The 18549-nt window shown below is 36.5% G+C and overlaps 3 protein-coding genes and 1 non-coding gene across 9 annotated transcripts; 2 read left to right on the forward strand and 2 right to left on the reverse strand.

Annotated features, from left to right (window-relative positions):
- The first annotated feature begins 793 nt into the window (after window positions 1-793).
- LOC111489541 (expansin-A4-like) lies at window positions 794-2505 on the forward strand. Its single transcript, XM_023137826.1, has 3 exons — window positions 794-997; window positions 1344-1662; window positions 1997-2505. Exons 1-3 carry the CDS (start codon window positions 865-867, stop codon window positions 2307-2309), a joined length of 765 nt encoding a protein of 254 aa, XP_022993594.1. The 5' UTR covers window positions 794-864; the 3' UTR covers window positions 2310-2505.
- Window positions 2506-3710: 1205 nt separating this feature from the next.
- LOC111494260 lies at window positions 3711-3848 on the reverse strand. The gene has a single exon (XR_002720163.1). It is a non-coding gene; the product is annotated as a small nucleolar RNA snoR143 (small nucleolar RNA).
- A 1358-nt stretch (window positions 3849-5206) lies between these two features.
- LOC111485205 (AP3-complex subunit beta-A-like) lies at window positions 5207-12498 on the reverse strand. Of its 4 annotated transcripts, XM_023131983.1 has the most exons (11): window positions 12057-12498; window positions 11816-11892; window positions 11332-11581; window positions 10489-11115; window positions 9669-9842; window positions 8841-8967; window positions 8652-8761; window positions 7887-8087; window positions 6669-7642; window positions 6276-6545; window positions 5207-5612 (listed from the first exon to the last, which is right to left on the reverse strand). In XM_023131983.1, exons 1-11 carry the CDS (start codon window positions 12270-12272, stop codon window positions 5237-5239), a joined length of 3402 nt encoding a protein of 1133 aa, XP_022987751.1. In that variant the 5' UTR covers window positions 12273-12498; the 3' UTR covers window positions 5207-5236. The 4 variants fall into 4 exon arrangements, with proteins under 4 accessions (XP_022987751.1, XP_022987759.1, XP_022987768.1 ...); XM_023131991.1 differs by lacking the exon at window positions 12057-12498 and having other exon boundaries at window positions 11332-11703; XM_023132000.1 differs by lacking the exon at window positions 12057-12498 and having other exon boundaries at window positions 11811-11892.
- Window positions 12499-13364: 866 nt separating this feature from the next.
- On the forward strand, window positions 13365-18087 carry LOC111477722 (protein INVOLVED IN DE NOVO 2-like). 3 transcript variants are annotated; one of them, XM_023121605.1, is made up of 8 exons: window positions 13365-13535; window positions 14216-15153; window positions 15282-15463; window positions 16124-16213; window positions 16306-16593; window positions 16713-16940; window positions 17152-17396; window positions 17602-18077. In XM_023121605.1, the coding sequence occupies exons 2-7, from the start codon at window positions 14235-14237 to the stop codon at window positions 17374-17376; spliced, it is 1932 nt and encodes a 643-aa protein (XP_022977373.1). In that variant the 5' UTR covers window positions 13365-13535; window positions 14216-14234; the 3' UTR covers window positions 17377-17396; window positions 17602-18077. The 3 variants fall into 3 exon arrangements, with proteins under 3 accessions (XP_022977373.1, XP_022977377.1, XP_022977376.1); XM_023121609.1 differs by lacking the exon at window positions 13365-13535 and having other exon boundaries at window positions 14235-15153; window positions 17703-18087; XM_023121608.1 differs by lacking the exon at window positions 13365-13535 and having other exon boundaries at window positions 14235-15153; window positions 17605-18081.
- The last annotated feature ends 462 nt before the right edge of the window (window positions 18088-18549 follow it).

Raw genomic sequence — 18549 nt, forward strand, 5'->3', positions numbered from 1 at the left:
ATTTATTTTTTATTCAACAAAAGGTGCACAACTCCTCCCCACGTGCCAGGGGAGAAAATTAAAAGGAATATCCTCCCATCATATATAATTTATATGCATATAAATAATTTTTTTGTGTCCGCTTCGCTTAATATAAATATATTTTCAATACACACGAATGTTTTTTTTGGTTATATTAAAAAAATGGGTTAAGATGGGGATGGGAGAAGGCTTCTCCATCCTCACCCTGCGAATATCTCTAAGCTCAACATGCAGCCGTGGTAGACTTGAATCTTTTAACCGTATAAAAACCTTGAAGGAGAAAGACCAGTTGAGTTATAATCACAACATCATTGATATATCTAAACTGTGCTTGTGCAGAGTATATCAACTTTATGAAATAAACATGTAATAGATTAGACATGTTTCTTAATCTTTCAAATTATTACTTATTATATTAACGGTCTAATTTGTCCAACAAAGGGGAGAATGTTGATCGAACTTTTAACCCGAGCAACATAATACATTAGGAATATAATAGTTATGTCATATAAAATGTTAGTTAAATGATTAATAAGGCAAATTCGGTATAAAATTCTTTTTTTTTTTTAAGTTACAGAAAGTAATATTAATTTCTGAGATTTTGTTTGATTTGGTGAATTTTGAAATATTTAATATTCAATTAAAAAAAAAGAAATTAAAAGAAATAATTAAGATAAGATATTGTAGAGAGTAATGTAAGCGCGCAGACCAAACGGCAACTGAATCAACGGTGATGATTTCGTCCGTTTCACTTCCTCTCTCTGTGTTTTCCCTCCATAAATACCGACCCTCTGTTCTTCACAATCTTCATATTCACATTCAAATTCCCATAACCACACAACAATGCCTGCCCTTGCGTTTACTCTTCTTGCTCTTCTCCTCTCCCTCCTCTCTCTCGGAGCTTCTTACTCCGACGGCCAGTGGCAGAATGCTCATGCTACTTTTTACGGCGGCAGTGACGGCTCTGGAACTATGGGTACCTTCTTCCTTCATACTCCTTTGTCTTTAATCACCCGCATTGAATTGTTGATTCGCATTCTGATTGGAAGGAAAATCTTCGGATATCTCTTCAGTGGAATTTTATCGAGAAACCTAGCTAGTTCTGAATCTGCGAATGATCGCTTCAGTTGGTTAATCCAGAATTGTGTGCGTTTGATTTTTTCAATCGGACTTTGTCTGAGATACCTAGATGTGAAGAATGATCGTTTGAATTGAATTGATTATGAGAGTATTTGTGTATTTGATTCAAATCTTGAGTTTGCCTAATTATGAACAAACGGTTGAATTGATGTGAGAAAGAATTGTGTGCTTGATTGATTCAGGAGGTGCTTGCGGTTATGGAAACTTGTACGACGATGGCTACGGTGTGAACACGGCGGCGCTGAGCACTGCTCTGTTCAACAACGGTTTGAGCTGCGGAGCTTGTTTCGAGATTAAGTGCGTTGACGATCCACAGTGGTGCCATCCCGGGAATCCGTCAATTATCATAACGGCCACGAACTTTTGCCCTCCGAACTTCGCGATTCCGAGCGACAATGGAGGGTGGTGCAACCCTCCCCGTCCTCATTTCGACCTCTCCATGCCTATGTTCCTCAAGCTCGCCCAGTACAAAGCCGGAATTATTCCCGTCACTTATCGCAGGTCAAAACAAAAACGCGCTTTTCTTTCCTCGTGGGATATATTACTACTTCACTATCAATCCAAATATTGGATTTAAACCAATGCGAGTTTAATTAGACCTAAAGAAATGAGAATTTCATGAATTAAGTTAGTTTATTAGTTTTGAAACACTAGATTGAGCTAAGTCAAGTTAAATTAATCTTAAATATATAGTTTCACCGTACCTAAGGGGCAATGGGAACTTCTAGTACGTTTGAATTTATAAATATGTAGAGTTCGTATAGAATAGAAAGGGTTGTTAGTAGTTTATAAACCATAGATTGAGCACTGAAACATTGATTTTGTGAGTGGACAGGGTGGGTTGCGTGAAAAAAGGAGGAATAAGATTCAGTATGAACGGCTTCCAGTACTTCAACTTGGTGCTCATCTCAAACGTGGGAGGCGCAGGGGACGTGGTGGAGGTGAGCGTGAAAGGCAGCAGCAATAACAAATGGATGAGCATGAGACGCAACTGGGGCCAGAACTGGCAACCCGACACCGTCTTGGTTGGTCAGTCGCTGTCCTTTAGAGTCACAACCAGCGACCGCCGCACCGTCACCTCCTGGAACGTCGTCCCCTCTAACTGGCAGTTTGGGCAGACGTTCTCCGGTGACAATTTCAGCGTCTAATTTTAGCAATGGAATTTGATTCTTTTCATTCAAATATGGGGGAATAGGGTTTTTGTTAATGAGCGTAGTTTTGGGAGGGAACTTTTTGTTTTGGGAAGATACTGTAGGAAGAATAAAAGAGATCTATTTTTTATGAAAGAAGAGGAAGGTATGGACTCCGTCTATTTTAAACCTTAATTTATATATTACAATTAGACCCACAAAAGAATTTGAACTTATAAAACAATGTGGAACTTATGAACTCAGCTACCCATCATAAAACTAAGTTAGGACTTATAAAATTACCTTTGTTTTGTTTCAAAATTACGTTTAAAAAACATGTTTATCGTTAATTGGGTTTGATAAAGGAGACAAATGAAAGATGCTAAATAGTTTGTTGGGAATAATAAAAGAAGAGGTTACGGCTACAAATTTGGGGAGTTTGGGTATTTGGTGACTTGGAATCAGTGCATCATTTGTGGAACAAATTAAGCTTCCACGACCCAAATCCGCAAATGAACTTAGCCCTTTGACCAACCTGATCACTGTAAGCATTTGAGACACTTCAAACTCTAATTGGAACAACATTGAATCTTCAAAAGGAATGAAACACTTCACTTCATCAAAAACCTATAAATCTATTTGAACCTCGAAATCGAGTGCTTCTACCAGATACAAATAGAATTTGTGACAGAGAAATGAAATGCTCTCTATTCCTCTCTATATTAGAGAAACACGACTTTCCACAAAACTCATGTCCTAATATTGTCCACTTTGAACCTTAACTCTTATTGCTATGTTATGGGCTTTCCCAAAAAACTTCATACCGATAATGAATAAATAAAAGATAAACCAATAAATGAATAAATAAAAGATAAAAGCCTATTCTATTATTTTGTTTTAATTATTATGGTTATCCTACTTGGAAATTATTAATTTCACAAGAATTACCTTCTGGCTTCACTATTGAGTGAGTTTTTCCTGTGTCTTGTAGATTAAAAATAAGACTGTTCGCAATGCTGTATTCGGGGATCCTTTTTATCCCTTTTAATTCAGCAACAAAATCCCTCACCTTAATCTATGAATAAGAACTTTTTTGTACTTGATCGACCACTCCATAGATTCAAATTTGCACAACTAATTTGTATCTATTCTTAGATAATTTCTTAGTCAAAATCTAAATCTAATCACTCAATACAGAAATATTGCACAAAAATTTTGACTTCTTAAAACCAAAAAAACATTCAAATGGCACATTTTAGTCCCTAAATTTTTAATAGATTCATGTTAAATCACTAGAACAAATATTTTAGTGGGATCTTTTTAATGGCACATCTTGATCTTTCCCGTTATGAAATTTCAGAGCGATATTTCAACCATACACAACAAAAGGGGGGGAACGTCAAAATGAATAAGGGAGGGAAATATGAGATGGAATCAGTAGACAAATGGGATAAAATAAACCCATCATCTGTGGATACCATCCCTACGGTTGTCTGGCCGCTGCCTGATCGCCCAAACCCCTTATCCTTTCCCGGAAAAATTTATTTCCCCGAGAAAATCGAGAGAGAGAGAGAGAGCAATCAGGCTTTCGTTATAGCATCCGTTGTTCAATGAGAAAACCCACGAAGAAAAGCTCGTTATCTCATATAAATCACAACGAATGCCAAGAATTCAAATACAGAACGCTTAACGCTCATATCAAGTGCATAGAACATTTAAAGAACCCGTCACTGTGAGAGAAAACCCTAATCCGAAAAATCGCAAGAAAACGGGAGCGAAAGAAGATCGAAGAAAGTTCAGAAGATACCGGAGCCATCATTAGAAGACGGCGGCACCTCGAATCAATCATTAGAGAAAAGGGATCGATCAGAGTTTACAATTCGAATCGCACTCCAGCTTCTCTCTTTATAATCATAGCCCACGCCTTTGAAAACAAAGAGAGAAGGTGAACTCGAATATTGGCCGATTAGTGAGTGAAATGAAAGGAGAATGCGATTCCGAGTGGGGAAGAAGAGATGAAGATGGAATGCTTTCTGGTCTCTGTCAAATTTTGGCGCTTCGAAATGGAGGAACTGATTTAGGTTTAGAGAAGCGGCAAAACTGAGATTAAATAGGGGAGTTTTGGGCTCGTGCTAGGGCTTCCTTCTCTCTTGATTCACTTATGATTTGACGACATGTCGAACTAGTTGGATTGGACTCGTTCTTATTTTAACGGTATCGCTGAACGACAGGTCCGTCTCTCTTTGTTTTGTCTGATTTATTCTTAAATTCTAAATTAATTTTGATAAAATTTTAATTTTTAAAAAATAAATTTCTCTAAGAAGTGTTTAATATACAAAGATATGTTGATACAATTATATATCCAAATATTTTTTTTAAAAAAAGTCATCGCCTAAATATCAATATAAATTCCAATAATAATTTGTCTAGCTTACTGTGAAAGTTCAAATAATATAATAACAACAATAAATGATTGATTTATATAATTTTTAAAGAAAAATGCATTTTTTATTTCAAATTTATTTTAAAATTTGAAAAGATGGTCAAACAAATTTGAATACAAACATTTTTTTTTATTTCTTCATAAAAGTAGTATTTTAAAGGGTTGTTTTTTTATCCAAAGCGGTATTTCAAACAGTGATTTATCTTAATGGTACAGAAAAATATTTTAAATTTATTTAGTTTAAATAAATAGATTAACACAACAAAAACATTACGAAATATAAGTAAATGTAATTGAAAAAAAAAAAAATTGCATACAAACCCATATAGCATTATAAAATTCTAAAAATAAATGTATATTAACAAAATTTTATAAATAATGAATGAAGACTAAAGATTTATCTTTCTAACAATCAACATTGGCACTTCTCCCGTCTGCATCTCAACGAAATGAAACATGAAACAGCACAAAATTTGATAAACAAAGAACTGACAGTTACCTTTTACTGGTTGTTGTTGGGGACAGAGGGGTTGCCCAAGAATTTCACTATCCTGTTCAACAAATTCAACCCGAATACAGTTTCTTCACAGTTTACTTTCACAGTTACATGTAGGGGATCTAAGCATTTTCCTTCAACAGTCAGCGAAATCAAGCATGGGAATGAGTTGCTCAGAATCTCGGCGCTGAACCGTAGGCACAGACCGGTTGCGTCGTTGAGAAAGTTAGCAACTGGGAGTTCCATGGATACTAGGAAAACGTTTGCATTGCTGAGCATCTTCAATGCCAAGCTCTTGCATATGCGAAGAAATTTATCTTCTTCTATTGGTCTCTCACTCTTTTCATCGTTAAGCTTCCCAAGGTGGTCAGTGAATGTGCATCTAAAGGACACAATACAAGCCGAGTTAGAACAGCAAAGGAGGGAGTTTTTCGTTCTCGTTTAAATCGTCTACTCATTCTTGATAACTTTCATTCGTTTATAGAATTAAATTACCGGTTTAAGTTCTTTTGTCTACGTCAAATTGGATGCACAAATACTTCTTCAGGGCGGGGGATTCAAAGTTGTATGAAGTTTAAGAGCACGGAGTAACAATCGTAGAACATAAAAGTATACAAATATACTGCAAGAACTTTAAAAATAAAAAAAGGGCTTTGTTGGAAAAACTATGCCAAAGGGAAAGATGGATCCAAAAAATCCAGCTGAAGGATGGTATCATTTGTTCATGCACATACTTATGTACAAAAATTAAATATCCTAAATGTAATGGTCAAGCCCACCGTTAGCAGATATTGTCCTCATTGGACTTTTCCTTATAGACTTCTTCTCAAGGTTTTAAAACGTATTAGTTAAGAAGAGGTTTCCACACCCTTATAAAAAATATTTCGTTCCACTCTCCACTCGACATGGGATCTCACACTAAATTAGTGAAATGAGGGTAAAGGAAGAAAAACTGCGTGATTGTATTAATGAGAAAAAACGCATGCGATGATTCAGTTTATTTCTGTTGATTATGGTGAAAAGAAAGGTGGTTGGATCTACTAACCTCCTCATGTACTCAAACATTCCTGGTAGCTGAGACTCCTTAGCTGTGAAGGCTTCATTGTCCATCGTAAGTGGTCTCACAAAATATCCAATGTCAGGGTGCAGCTTAACAGGATGCTTCTTGCCATTACAGTACAAATTTAACTTCATAGGCAAGAGGTGGTGATTGAATTGAGCCTCAAGAATTCTCTTGATAGTCTGATCAGGTCCCAAAGATGTAATTTTTTCCATGGAAACTTGCGTCGTTACAGTGTTAATAGATGTAGAGGAGCTGCAGAATTAACAGATTTTAAAGAAGTTAGGCACTATAAGGCATGCATGTAAACCTTAATATACGTTTAGATCTATCCATGCTTGATGATATGAACAAAGAACGTGCAAAACTAAATCTCACCCTTCACTTCCGACCCGAACTTTGTCTTTTGAATCTACAACTTCGTCAGATTCCTCGTGGGTCAATATAATTTCAGTCATAGACTCAGTAGAACAGTTTTTGAAGGATGCTTCAATACAAACATGAAGAGGAGGAGATATATTTGAAGTCTGGGATGAAAATGAGTACTCCACCTTCAAGCCATCTCCTTTAGCAGAATCCAGGAGTCGATAGCTTTTGCGTGTCACATGTTTCCCAAGATCACCTATAGATATTCTAGCAGAGGAACTTCGAACTTCAGCCTTCTCTGAGGTACTTACAGTTGCTAAATTTGGCTGTTCATTCAGCCATGATTCTAGAGCGTTCTTTGACATCAATTCATCCAACTCTGAAGAACCAGAGGGAGAGGCTCCATTCTGAATGTTGTGAGAATTGACATGATCAGAAAGTTCAATCAAAGGATCAGCACCATCATTTTCCTGCGGATGATTTGCCCCATAACTTTCATCCCTGCCACTAGAACCACTGAAAGAATGCTGAGAATTATAATCTGAAGCACTATCCTCATCCAAGGATCCTGATGATGACTCTGTATTATCTGTCTCATATGAATCACTCTCAACTGCTCCATCTCTTGACGTACTTGCAGCTTCATCCAAGGTGCATGGTTTTGGAAGAGGTTCATAACCTGGCGCTGCATGAAAAACTATTTGTGAAAGAGATCCTGGAAGATAAAATCGATAATTGATAGGTTTGGGTTGTTTTGCTTTTGGTTGTCCTCCAAAAATGCGGTCTGCAAGTTCCCATGACCGATCTCTGGGTTTGGATCGACTCTTTTCAGGAACTTCCATATCCAAATGGGATGACAGGAGCTTCTGAATAAAGGAAGCACGATCACGAATGTCATAATTTAAATCACATTGTCCCACTTCGAGCATATAGCCTAAAATTACTTTACATGTTAGCATATCTTCCTCTTTTGCTCGCAATAAGACCTGCAGAAAAAAGCAGAAGCAATTAAAAAAGGATATCGAGTAATTAGTATTACTTAATTGAAATTGATTAATTAACAGTAGACCAGAAATAGTTATATAACAACTTCATTCATCTTATTCTCACACACCACTTGAATTAAATGAACTCAAAATATAAGGAGTGGCAGATTAGAAGTTCTGTAGAGTCAAAAACAAAATTATGGAAACCAAGATCCGAATTGCTAAATGCAGTTCTTCAAAATACCTTAACCATTGTATTCAGTATCTGAAGCTTCGTTTCCAGTGCTTCTGAAATAAACGATCTTGCAAGATACTTAGCCACGATAACCAACATCCTTGGAATAATATCCCCCAAAGTGCTATACTCCCCTACCATCCAAATAATCATGGCACGGGCTGCAGGAACCTTGACTGAATCCAAGCCACGAATCAACTGAATAATAACCTGTAAAAAGTGTAAAGAAGAACTTGAAAACAAGATTTTAAATGATATATTATGCATTATAAGGAAGGTAAATATGTCTTACCACCAAAGATTCAAATATTGACATCGATAGCGATATAGGAATTTCAATTTTACAGAGATATCCATAAAATATTGATAACCACGAATATTTATAACCAAGCACCACTAGTTAATTACCACTATGCCCATACTACTATCCTACTAATATTTCCAATATATCCCTCACTAGTATTCTCAACCCAACAAAAAGGATCATTACATTATTGCATGTTTCCGTAGAAAGTATCCACGCTGCAAGAATCTCAATCTTTAACTTGCAGACGGTTTAAAAAAACATAAATATCAGCATATGATTATCATGGATATGATTATCATGGATATTACTATTATGAGGAAACCATACAAATGAAAGCCTTTATATAAAAAAATACATGCATAAGCTCAACAATTTAAGTCCATAGTATGAGGCGGTATAGCTACTAAGATTAAAATAAAGACAAGGATGAGGAAAGGTTAGAGCTCAAAAGAGATAGATAAGAATGCCTTCTCATGGCTGGCTGGATCTTCCTTTACAATTAACTTGATTGATGCAATTGCCTGAATCAGTACAGCTGCCTCTCCATCCATGGCCCCATTGTCACAAGTGGAAGTTTCTGCAATTTTTAATTTTAGAGTTGAACAAAAATTCAAAAATTCAAAACTAAAAAAAAAAAAAAAACACGAAGCGCATACCCTGTTTAATTAAAGACAATAGCCTATCCAAACACATTTTGGCTATTTTTGGGAGCCGCCCTGCACATAAGCCAATTGCAGCAACCGTATCAGCTGCAAACCTTCTGTTTGGGTTTCTAATGTAATCCTAGAAACAAAAAGAAAAAAGGTTTGCTAACATCAAAGGCTTGAAGTCTGATGCCACCAAAAAAAATAGCATTTGATATAATCAACTAAAAAATCATTAGGTTCAATGATAATGAAGCAGAGAAGATGAAAAATGAATATTACCCATTCAAGAGGTACAAACTAACTAGATATTCCGATTTACTTCGCTAACCCCCAACTAATTATTGCTTTCCAAACTTAACATATGTAATATGTATGGAGGTCATGCATCTCTATCACTAATCTTCGGCATTTAAGCTTCCCAGTAAGAGCTCCCATAAGAAAATCATTTTCTTTGGGGTATTTTTCATCTCAAAGTGCCTTTCAAAGAGAGGGCTTAACCTAGGGATTCCCCCCAAGATAGATCTGAGAACAGTGATATACTTGTGAGATGCCCGAGGAATCACATTTACGTTCATATCTGATGATATTTTCATCCTGTTCTATTTCTAGCTTCTATGTGGTGTTTTCACGAGGTTTAAATTTCATTTTCTTATATGCAAACAAAATGGAGACCTTTTTGTTTCTTAGAGGTATCGAGGACGTGGATTCTTATATGTCCTCTGTATCCTTTTCTTTATATCATACGAAGGTATAGGAAGTAAACTAATTTTACAATCGCCACATGACAATACAAAATAAAATCGAGAGTAAAAAAGGTAGGAAATGCATAAATATTACCTGAAACTCATCAAGGATTGGTAAAATAAATGAATCAGTAGCAATGGATGATAGTATCTCAAGCTTCAATGCTTTAACTTGATACGAATCTGAAGAGCAGATGAAGAAGTCTTCATAGTGTGGAGCAAAGAGAGAAGGCATTGCCTTAGCAAACACCTGAATATTACAGAGAACCTGTGGAGGTCAATTGATATTTATTACAATCTGACAAGAGAAAACCGCTGGATGATAAAATTGCAATTAAACAAAAGTGTGTATATATGCATGTGTGCAGAGATATGGGCATTACTTCAAATCTTAGTTTTAAACTGTGAGAAGTTCAAATTCTTATGATGGGCTAAGAAGCATACAATCTCAACTAACAGCCGTTCACCTCTTAGTTTTCAAGAGTGAAAATTTTAAAAATTGTATAATCTTGGACGAACTTGAGCTTGAAACCTCAATAAGAGAATAGCTAATATCAGCACTCAATTTATTAAGGGTTATATCCTCGACTAAGAAATCACAGGTTCAAATTTTCATCTCCACACCTTGTTGAACTTTAAAAAAAAAAAAAAAAAAAAAATTCAATGTGTGTCAGGCTAAAATATGCAAAAGCAATCACTTAAGCTTTCAGCAAATACACTCCCTACTATCTTTCCAAATCCCTTTCGCATGGTCAATTGAGATGAAAATGATCTCGCTTATTGGAGGATTGTCTAAGTTGCTCCTAGTGGATATATTAGTATAAGCCTAATAACGTAAGGAAGCCATTTATAATATGCGGCCTCCCAATTGAAAAATACGATAAGATTAAAAATATCAAGAATAAGCAAAATACCACATATTTTGCAGCATCACATGATCTGAGTAGAAACACTAATGGTTTAACAATTCTTTTTATGTTCTCCCTTGGAGCCATAATCCAGTGTACGCTGGCAGCAGCAAGAACCACTGCACTGTTGTTGCTCCATAACAAAGGTGACGTACACTCCAATAAGATCCTGATATCATCATTCTCTTTACTAAACACAAAATGTCCATCATCCAATTTTGGAAAAACTTCATTCGAATAACTTAGTCGTGATAGATATTCATCTGGTCCTTCAGTATAACATCTAGATATCATATTTGTTAATGCCGTGTCATTAAATCCATTCATCTCACTTTCTTCATTGGCTGATGTAAAATTGTTTGCAAAGCCATTCTTTTCTGAACTAGAATTTCCTATAGATTGCAGAGAATGCATAATAGATTCCCTAACAAGCCCAATACTTGCTACGACATAGCGTAAAATAACTCCGATTAAGATTATTTGACCCCATTCCTCAACATCAGGTAAGACCTCACATAACCTTCGATAATTTCTTCCAATCAAAGTCAGATCATTTGGACAGATAGAAGCAAATGCAGCAGCGGCAGCACCAATGACACCAGGGGAGGAATCGCCCAACAGTATCAGAATAATCTGCAAAATATTGCAAACTTAATTAAAAGTGCAGTAGCACTCAGCAAACATAATGACCTTCTATGGAGTAGGAACACTGAATATAAGGGTTGAGCAAGCAAAGAATCAGCCAACAGACCAAACGTAATCCACATTTCCCCCTCTCTTTGACCTTCCAATAAGCATCCATTGTCTAGTAACGACACATTTACTCGTCAAGCCATGAATCAAGCAAACCTCTTTAATAGCCGTGGCATTTTCTTCCAGGCGCAAATCATGAAGCTTTGGAAGAGCATTGGCTGCACATTTTCTGACATACACTGACGGGTCCCTGGCACATTTCCTCACTGCCACGAGAGCGAGAGGTGCAATGTCATGCAGACGAATTCCTGCCATGGTCCGCAGTGCCCACGCCCTCACAAGAGGATTCGTATCCACCAAATCCTTCTGGAAACAATTGATAGACAGCAATGCTTCATTTGGACGCCTAAAGTGCAAAACATACCATAAATGTAACATACATTGTCACACCTCAAACATTCACCAATGGACAACAAATCATAACTCAGGAGCAGCTCATGATGATCGAACATAGCCCATGTCACGACGCTAAGATTATGGAATTTAAAGCCACGATCAACCACAACACAGCCATTACTCTAGGTGAAAGAGCAGGGAAAGATATTTATGACCAGAAACTAAAAGGCGAAATATACCATACTTTTCAGCATAATGCAACAGGTACAAGTATACAAGCTTCTTCACCTCCAACGTCTGCGATGCAACATTCTTAACAACCTGAAGTTCCATTTCAAATTAAAATCAGAACATGTAACCACTGAGACCTCCAAAGCTCAACGAATTAAATGACGCCGAATTTCAAGCCATAGAGCGTGAGTACAACAAAGAATTACAGGGAGAAAAAAAAAAAAAAAAAAAACTTGTGCTTCATTAAACATCACCTGAGGGAAGAAGTTGGAAACGTCACAACCCTGAGCAATGAGAGCAAGTAAGCGCTTGAGTGCCTCGCATTTTTCGGAGTCAAACTTGCTGTCGAGCAAGGGACCGATGTTCACGTCCACGGGATCGTCGTAGAGGTGGGCGTCTGTGCCGATCCGAGACACCATGGTCGAAGCCTTGCTCAGCGTGTCGGAGGTTGATCCAAATTGAGTGAACATTCTAGACTCGATTCCAGCTTCTGAATTAAGAAGTTTCGAAGAGAAACGGAAACTGGTTCAAAATCAAGAATCTCGATTGAGATTTTGGCCGGTGATGGCAGTAAATTCCGGTGGGTTGGGATGAATTGAAGGGCGAGTTCTATTGCCGCGCCATTGCGCTGTGTTTATTGAAGAGACTGAGCGGCTTGCCGAATGGAGAGCCACGACGGAGGGCAGCCGATCCTGTTTTTTCTGTTTTTTGTTTCAAATAAAAAAAAATCATTAATATTATTTGATTCGTATTTGGTTAACTTCCAAATTTTTGTTCGCGTTTCTACGATAATATTTTCACTTTTAGCTTAATATTTGTAATTCCTCTAAATATATTATACTTTTATTGTTTGGTATATAATTATTTTAAAAGTTTCAATCTAATTATAATATTTTTAAGATAACTTGAGTATACTATTATAAATATGTGAATTTTAAAATTCAAATCTAAATTAAGTAAGTAATTAAAATATAAAATAATAAATTTGGGATTAATTAAAAATTTAACAGTTTTCAAACAAAATAAAAAAGAGTGAAATTTGAGGCAATAAATTATTTCAGTATTTTTTTAGTATAATGATGCAAAGTTGAAAATATCAAAATTTTATTTTTAAAATAAATGCGTTTAACGAACAAAAAATAATTACATTTTTATATGACATTTATTTTTAAAATTTATTTTGAGAGATATGTATGATTAAATATATATATATATATATATATATATAAATAAATAAATAACCCTAAGATGAGGACAATTATTGTAGTTATTAAATTGCGGGCAACCCTCCAAAGTAATTGCGCGGCATTCGTAGGCGCAGGCATAGATCCAGTAAAATGTTGCCACGTCAGAACGCTCAGAAGTCAATAAGCAAAATTTTGTTGGTCAAAGCTAACAGGATTCAGCCATGGAGATTGACGCTTTTGGTGTGTGTGTGAGCCTCTGACGATTCCCTAAACGCGCTCACATGCGCGCGTACGATATTCATCATCGTTTGCTCTTAGCCTTAGCATACCAAATCGCGGACCCCGCGCAGGCCCCAGTTCGACTTTGTCGCATTTCCCCGTGTCTCAGCTTTTTCTACTGTCCAAACTCGGTCCTCACTCCAACCCCAGTTCTTGGATTCGCTCTCAATTCGCGAATTCAATTCCCCTTTTCTCTCCCAGCTCAGAGAACCACCACTCGCTTGTTTTTCTGCGCCAGACGCCTCTCGATTCTCCGATTGTCGTCAGGTGATCTATGTTCTGTTTTTGCTTTGTGAAGATTTTGTTCTCTTTTCACTTTTCTGGATTTTGTGTATGCTTCTATTTGAATTGGGGTGGATTAGTGAGTTCCCAATTACCTGGCCCATTTCATGCATGGATTTGCTTCTGTTCTATGAATAAAATTGCGATGTATTGCTCTTTTGCGCTGGGTATTTGAGATTCTTGCATATTCCTATGTTCGACATTTGGTTTGGATCATCCTTCTTGTTCTTGTTTACTGATCTGGTTTTACTGTCCAGGTTTAGCTGCCATTAATGGAGTTTCTTTTCCTCCTTTCACGTGGAAGTGTGATTTAGCTAACATTTTCTAGATCTCTTTCTTTCTTTATTTTTTTATTTTACACATGATCTTGGGGTTTAGGATGTCTTTCATGGGTTAGGGATTTGTGGTTGTCCCAAAAGCTCTGTAGAGAAAATTTCCTTACTTTATGATAGGCATAACATGGTTAAACCTCAATGTTTGATTGAACGATGTGAGTCAGCAGTTAAAATTGTCTCTGTATCTGTCTGTCTCTACTGGATAATGTTATCCTAATAATCTATGAAGCATCCATTGTGTCATCTACTGTCTTTGATTCCATTAGATTCAAATGTCACAGACAAAATTATATATAAATATGAGTTTAACTTGAGAAATTTTTTCTCTAGGTGCTGTTCATCAAGTTGGATGGGAAGTTCCACAGATGATTCTGATGTGGACACTGATATCAGTGAATCTGAATTGGAAGAGCGGGAAAGCAAGTCATATGAAGAACTGAAAAATGGAAATCACATCGTGAAACTCTCGCACGAGACATTTACTTGCCCCTATTGCACGAGAAAGAGAAAGAGGGATTTCTTATACAAGGATCTCCTGCAGCATGCTTCTGGTGTAGGCAAAAGTTCTTCAAATAAACGGAATGCCAAAGAGAAAGCTAATCATTTAGCTCTATTGAAATATTTGGAAAAAGATCTAGCTGATGCTGTTGGTCCATCAAAACCTGCTGGCAACAATGATCCTGTTATGGATTGCAATCATGATGAAAAGTTTGTGTGGCCTTGGAGAGGAATTGTGGTAAACATTCCAACTAGGCGTACAGACGATGGACGATATGTGGGAGGAAGTGGATCAAAGTTTAGAGATGAGTTGAAAGAAAGAGGATTTAATCCCACAAGGGTTATTCCATTGTGGAATTACCGGGGCCACTCAGGTTGTGCTATTGTGGAATTTAATAAAGATTGGCCTGGTTTGCATAATGCTATTTCGTTCGAGAGGGCTTACGAGGCAGATCATCATGGGAAAAAGGATTGGCTGGCTAAAGGTACTGAGAAACTAGGACTTTATGCTTGGGTTGCTCGTGCTGATGATTACAACGCAAATAATATAATTGGGGAACATTTACGTAAGATTGGAGACCTTAAAACCATATCTGAAATTATTCAGGAGGAAGCACGGAAGCAAGATAGGCTTGTGTCCAATCTTACAAGTATCATTGAGCTCAAGAACAAACACTTGAAAGAGATGGAGAAAAGATGTAGTGAAACTGCCACCACCCTCAACAATTTAATGGGGGAGAGAGAGACATTACTTCAAGCCTATAACGAAGGTTTCTTATATAAATCTTTAAAATTTTCAAAGCAGGACATTCATTCCATGTTCTTACATATTGCTTTTTCTTTCATGGAGATCCCAAGTTGCATCATTGAACTCATGTAATGTTTGTCACATCTGCAGAGATCAAAAAAATCCAACTGGGTGCCAGAGATCACCTTAAGAAGATCTTCAATGATCATGAAAAGCTAAAGTTGCAACTGGATTCTCAGAAAAAAGAGTTCGAGTTAAGAGGAAGAGAACTGGAAAAGCGTGAAGCACAAAACGAAAATGAGAGCAAGTATCTGGCTGAAGAAATTGAAAAGGTACACATTTAGAAAAAAAAAAAAAAAAAGTTCACAGGAAATAATTTATGCATTAAATAGTTAACCAATTACAAAAAGAGAAGGTACGTTCTCTAGTGGTCGATTCTCTCGACTCCTGTTCTTGGGTTCATGATTTGCAGAGGTGAAGGGAAAACTGGGTGTCATCTTTCACCAATCTTTGCCGGTAGTTATGACAAGAAGTTAGTCTAATCTGAATGTCAGACATATGTTAGGAGACTTCATTGCATTCCTCAATTTATTAATTTGTTAATTAAATTTATTTTATGATAACTTATTGAATTTATGTTTGACTTCTTCAACTCTACCTATAGATCCATCCCTGCACATCTACACACACAAAGAAGGCACAGAATTGTGCAGTTTTCCTTTGACATATCAACTTGCTAGTGTGACAAACATGGTGGTTTCCGTCTTGTTCAGAAACGGATTTATATTACTTATTGATTAGGATTTTCTGATTTGTTGCTTTCTGTAATGTCTGAACTGACATCCATGGGATACATATGAACGCTGCAGTCTATGACTTAGTGAGCGTGTGATTTGGTATCATGCTTTTGTTGTGTGCATGCGCGTGTTTTTTTTTTCTTGTGGGCATGGAGAGATTCTTGACCATTAAACTCATGTTCTTTGTATTTTCAGTATGAGGTGAGAAATAGTTCTCTTCAATTGGCTGAATTAGAGCAGCAGAAGGCTGATGAAGACTTTATGAAGTTGGCAGATGATCAAAAGGTTTGTGGCGGGTGTGCTCTATTAATCATCAGAATATTTCCTTGTCAAAATTAGATCATAACAGGGATTCACATATATTTCTAATGATTCAGAAACAAAAAGAGGACCTCCACAATAGAATAATCCGACTGGAAAAACAACTGGATGCCAAACAAGCACTAGAGTTGGAAATTGAGCGTCTTCGTGGGACATTGAATGTTATGAAGCACATGGAAGATGATGAGGATGTGGAAGTCCTCCAAAAGGCAGAGTCAATTCTAAAAGATTTGAGTGAAAAGGAAGGAGAACTTGAAGAACTCGATGAACTTAACCAAACATTGATAGTAAAGCAGCGCAAGAGTAATGACGAGCTCCAAGAAGCTCGTAAAGAGATAATTAATGTAAGAATATTTTGTCAACTAATTTTTTGTTCATGTTGCTAAATGGTTACTTCTGTTTTTCCTGTTTGTAAATTTAAAAATTTGAACTCCTAATACAGTTTAATTCTCTCATTTCGTAGGCTTTCAAAGATTTGCCTGGTCGTTCTCACTTGCGTGTTAAGAGAATGGGTGAATTAGATACAAAACCATTCCATGAAGCAATGAAGAAGATATATAACGAGGATGAAGCAGATGAGAGAGCTTCAGAGCTGTGCTCATTGTGGGCAGAATATCTCAAGGACCCAGATTGGCATCCTTTCAAAGTAATTAAGGTCGAAGGAAAAGATACCGCCGAAGGAAAAGATAAGGTTATTCTTGAATTTGTATTTTCATTTTTGGTTCACTTGGACGATTCAATACTCATGTATGATTCAATATGCTGTGTAGAAGAAAATCACCAAATATGCTAGCTTTCTTCATTCCTTTCTTTGTGGGCGTTCTCGAGCTACGTAGATTCTCCTTACCTGCAGAGGCCCTTTCCATGTTTATGTTTAACTATTTGTCATTATGCTGTCTTAGGAAATTGAAATTTTGAATGATGAAGATGAGAAACTGGAAGGTCTGAAAAAGGATTATGGCGAGGAAGTATACAAGGCTGTGGCGTCGGCTTTAATGGAGATAAACGAATATAATCCCAGTGGACGGTATATAATATCGGAGCTATGGAACTACCAAGAGGAAAGGAAAGCAACGTTGCGAGAGGGAGTAAAATTCTTACTGGACAAGCTGAATAAAAACAACTAGAAAAGGGAAACACCCTGAAGGTTGGTATTCAATTTTGTGGTTGATAAAATTTACTGGATTTGTTTGACTGGAAATAAGAACAAAAATGCAGATTAGAACTTGTTATGTCAGTCTGAATCCTTTTCAAGCAATTGCTACTCCTACATTGGTTTTCTGAAAGTAATTTGCTTGGCTCCTGGTTTGCATCATTCTGTAAATAACATTAGATTTATTGAACTGCTGCAGCAGCCATGATGATTGAACCAACAACATTGCCTTGAAATAAAATGCAACACGTTTTTTTCGTTCAGCATGCTCGTATGGATTCATCTGATATTTCTTTACAGAAAATCAAAACATGGGCGTGGAGATGAAGTTCTCTTCCTTGCAACTAGAAGACATAACCAGGAGCTGGAGGACTATGAGCCAATAAGTCATGTCACTGTATGTGTTCTGTATCAATTATTGATATTGCAGACTTGTTTATCTATTATCATTTACTGATCTTACTATCTAATTTGCTCTGAAAACATATTATACTTTGTCGTCTTCGATCCGAGGGGCAATTTGTAACCTACATGTAATGTCCAGTCTAGAGACTGAGTGATACTTTCTATCTTATTCATGTTTCAATAATGTAAGAGCTTCTGAGCAATTTTATGAATAGCTTGGATAGCCATTGTTGTTGAACTCCAGTTTAAATTATTGGGATGATTTGGTTCTTTTTCTTTACATTTCTTCTGCAATTTTAACTGTCTGATTAAAGCCAGACTTCTTCATGTTAATGGTTGTTCAGACCAAAATAAGGTTTCATACTTTGTCATGTGTGGTTTCAGACCCATTTGGTTTCTACTTCTGGAGGTACTTTTTCTTGGAGGGACTATAAAGAAAAGGAAGGTTAAAATATATTCTAGTCTTTGTAAATTAGTTATTTAAACTTTTTTGATCTCTGTTTCTTTTTAACCATCGAGTTCTTGCAACTGTTGAAGTATCCATAACGTTATATGATAAACAAAAGGAAATCTCCATTCATATATTAATTTACAGGGATGATTAAGTTTATGTTTCAATTACCCTTAGAAGGATTTTCACACATCAATTTAAACCTCTACGAACACAAACCCAGTTCTCGAAATTAGGGCCTACATGAAAATAAATAGATTCTTGTATTCCCTCTTGCCTTCATTCAGTGTC

This window comes from Cucurbita maxima, unplaced genomic scaffold, assembly GCF_002738345.1.
Source record: "Cucurbita maxima cultivar Rimu unplaced genomic scaffold, Cmax_1.0 Cma_Scf00001, whole genome shotgun sequence".
Taxonomy (NCBI): domain Eukaryota; kingdom Viridiplantae; phylum Streptophyta; class Magnoliopsida; order Cucurbitales; family Cucurbitaceae; genus Cucurbita; species Cucurbita maxima.

Excerpts from the sequence above, each read along its gene's own strand:
- LOC111485205 (XM_023131983.1), bottom strand. The coding sequence starts at position 12,272 with ATGTTCACTCAATTTGGATCAACCTCCGACACGCTGAGCAAGGCTTCG. Across the intron at positions 9,843-10,488 it reads GTGATGCTGCAAAATATGTG|GTTCTCTGTAATATTCAGGT; the intron begins GTATTTTGCTTA and ends TGACCTCCACAG. Across the intron at positions 7,643-7,886 it reads TACTGAATACAATGGTTAAG|GTCTTATTGCGAGCAAAAGA; the intron begins GTATTTTGAAGA and ends TTTTTTCTGCAG.
- LOC111489541 (XM_023137826.1), top strand. The coding sequence starts at position 865 with ATGCCTGCCCTTGCGTTTACTCTTCTTGCTCTTCTCCTCTCCCTCCTC. Across the intron at positions 998-1,343 it reads TGACGGCTCTGGAACTATGG|GAGGTGCTTGCGGTTATGGA; the intron begins GTACCTTCTTCC and ends TGATTGATTCAG. Across the intron at positions 1,663-1,996 it reads ATTCCCGTCACTTATCGCAG|GGTGGGTTGCGTGAAAAAAG; the intron begins GTCAAAACAAAA and ends GTGAGTGGACAG.
- LOC111477722 (XM_023121605.1), top strand. The coding sequence starts at position 14,235 with ATGGGAAGTTCCACAGATGATTCTGATGTGGACACTGATATCAGTGAA. Across the intron at positions 15,154-15,281 it reads ACTTCAAGCCTATAACGAAG|AGATCAAAAAAATCCAACTG; the intron begins GTTTCTTATATA and ends TCACATCTGCAG. Across the intron at positions 16,214-16,305 it reads AGTTGGCAGATGATCAAAAG|AAACAAAAAGAGGACCTCCA; the intron begins GTTTGTGGCGGG and ends CTAATGATTCAG.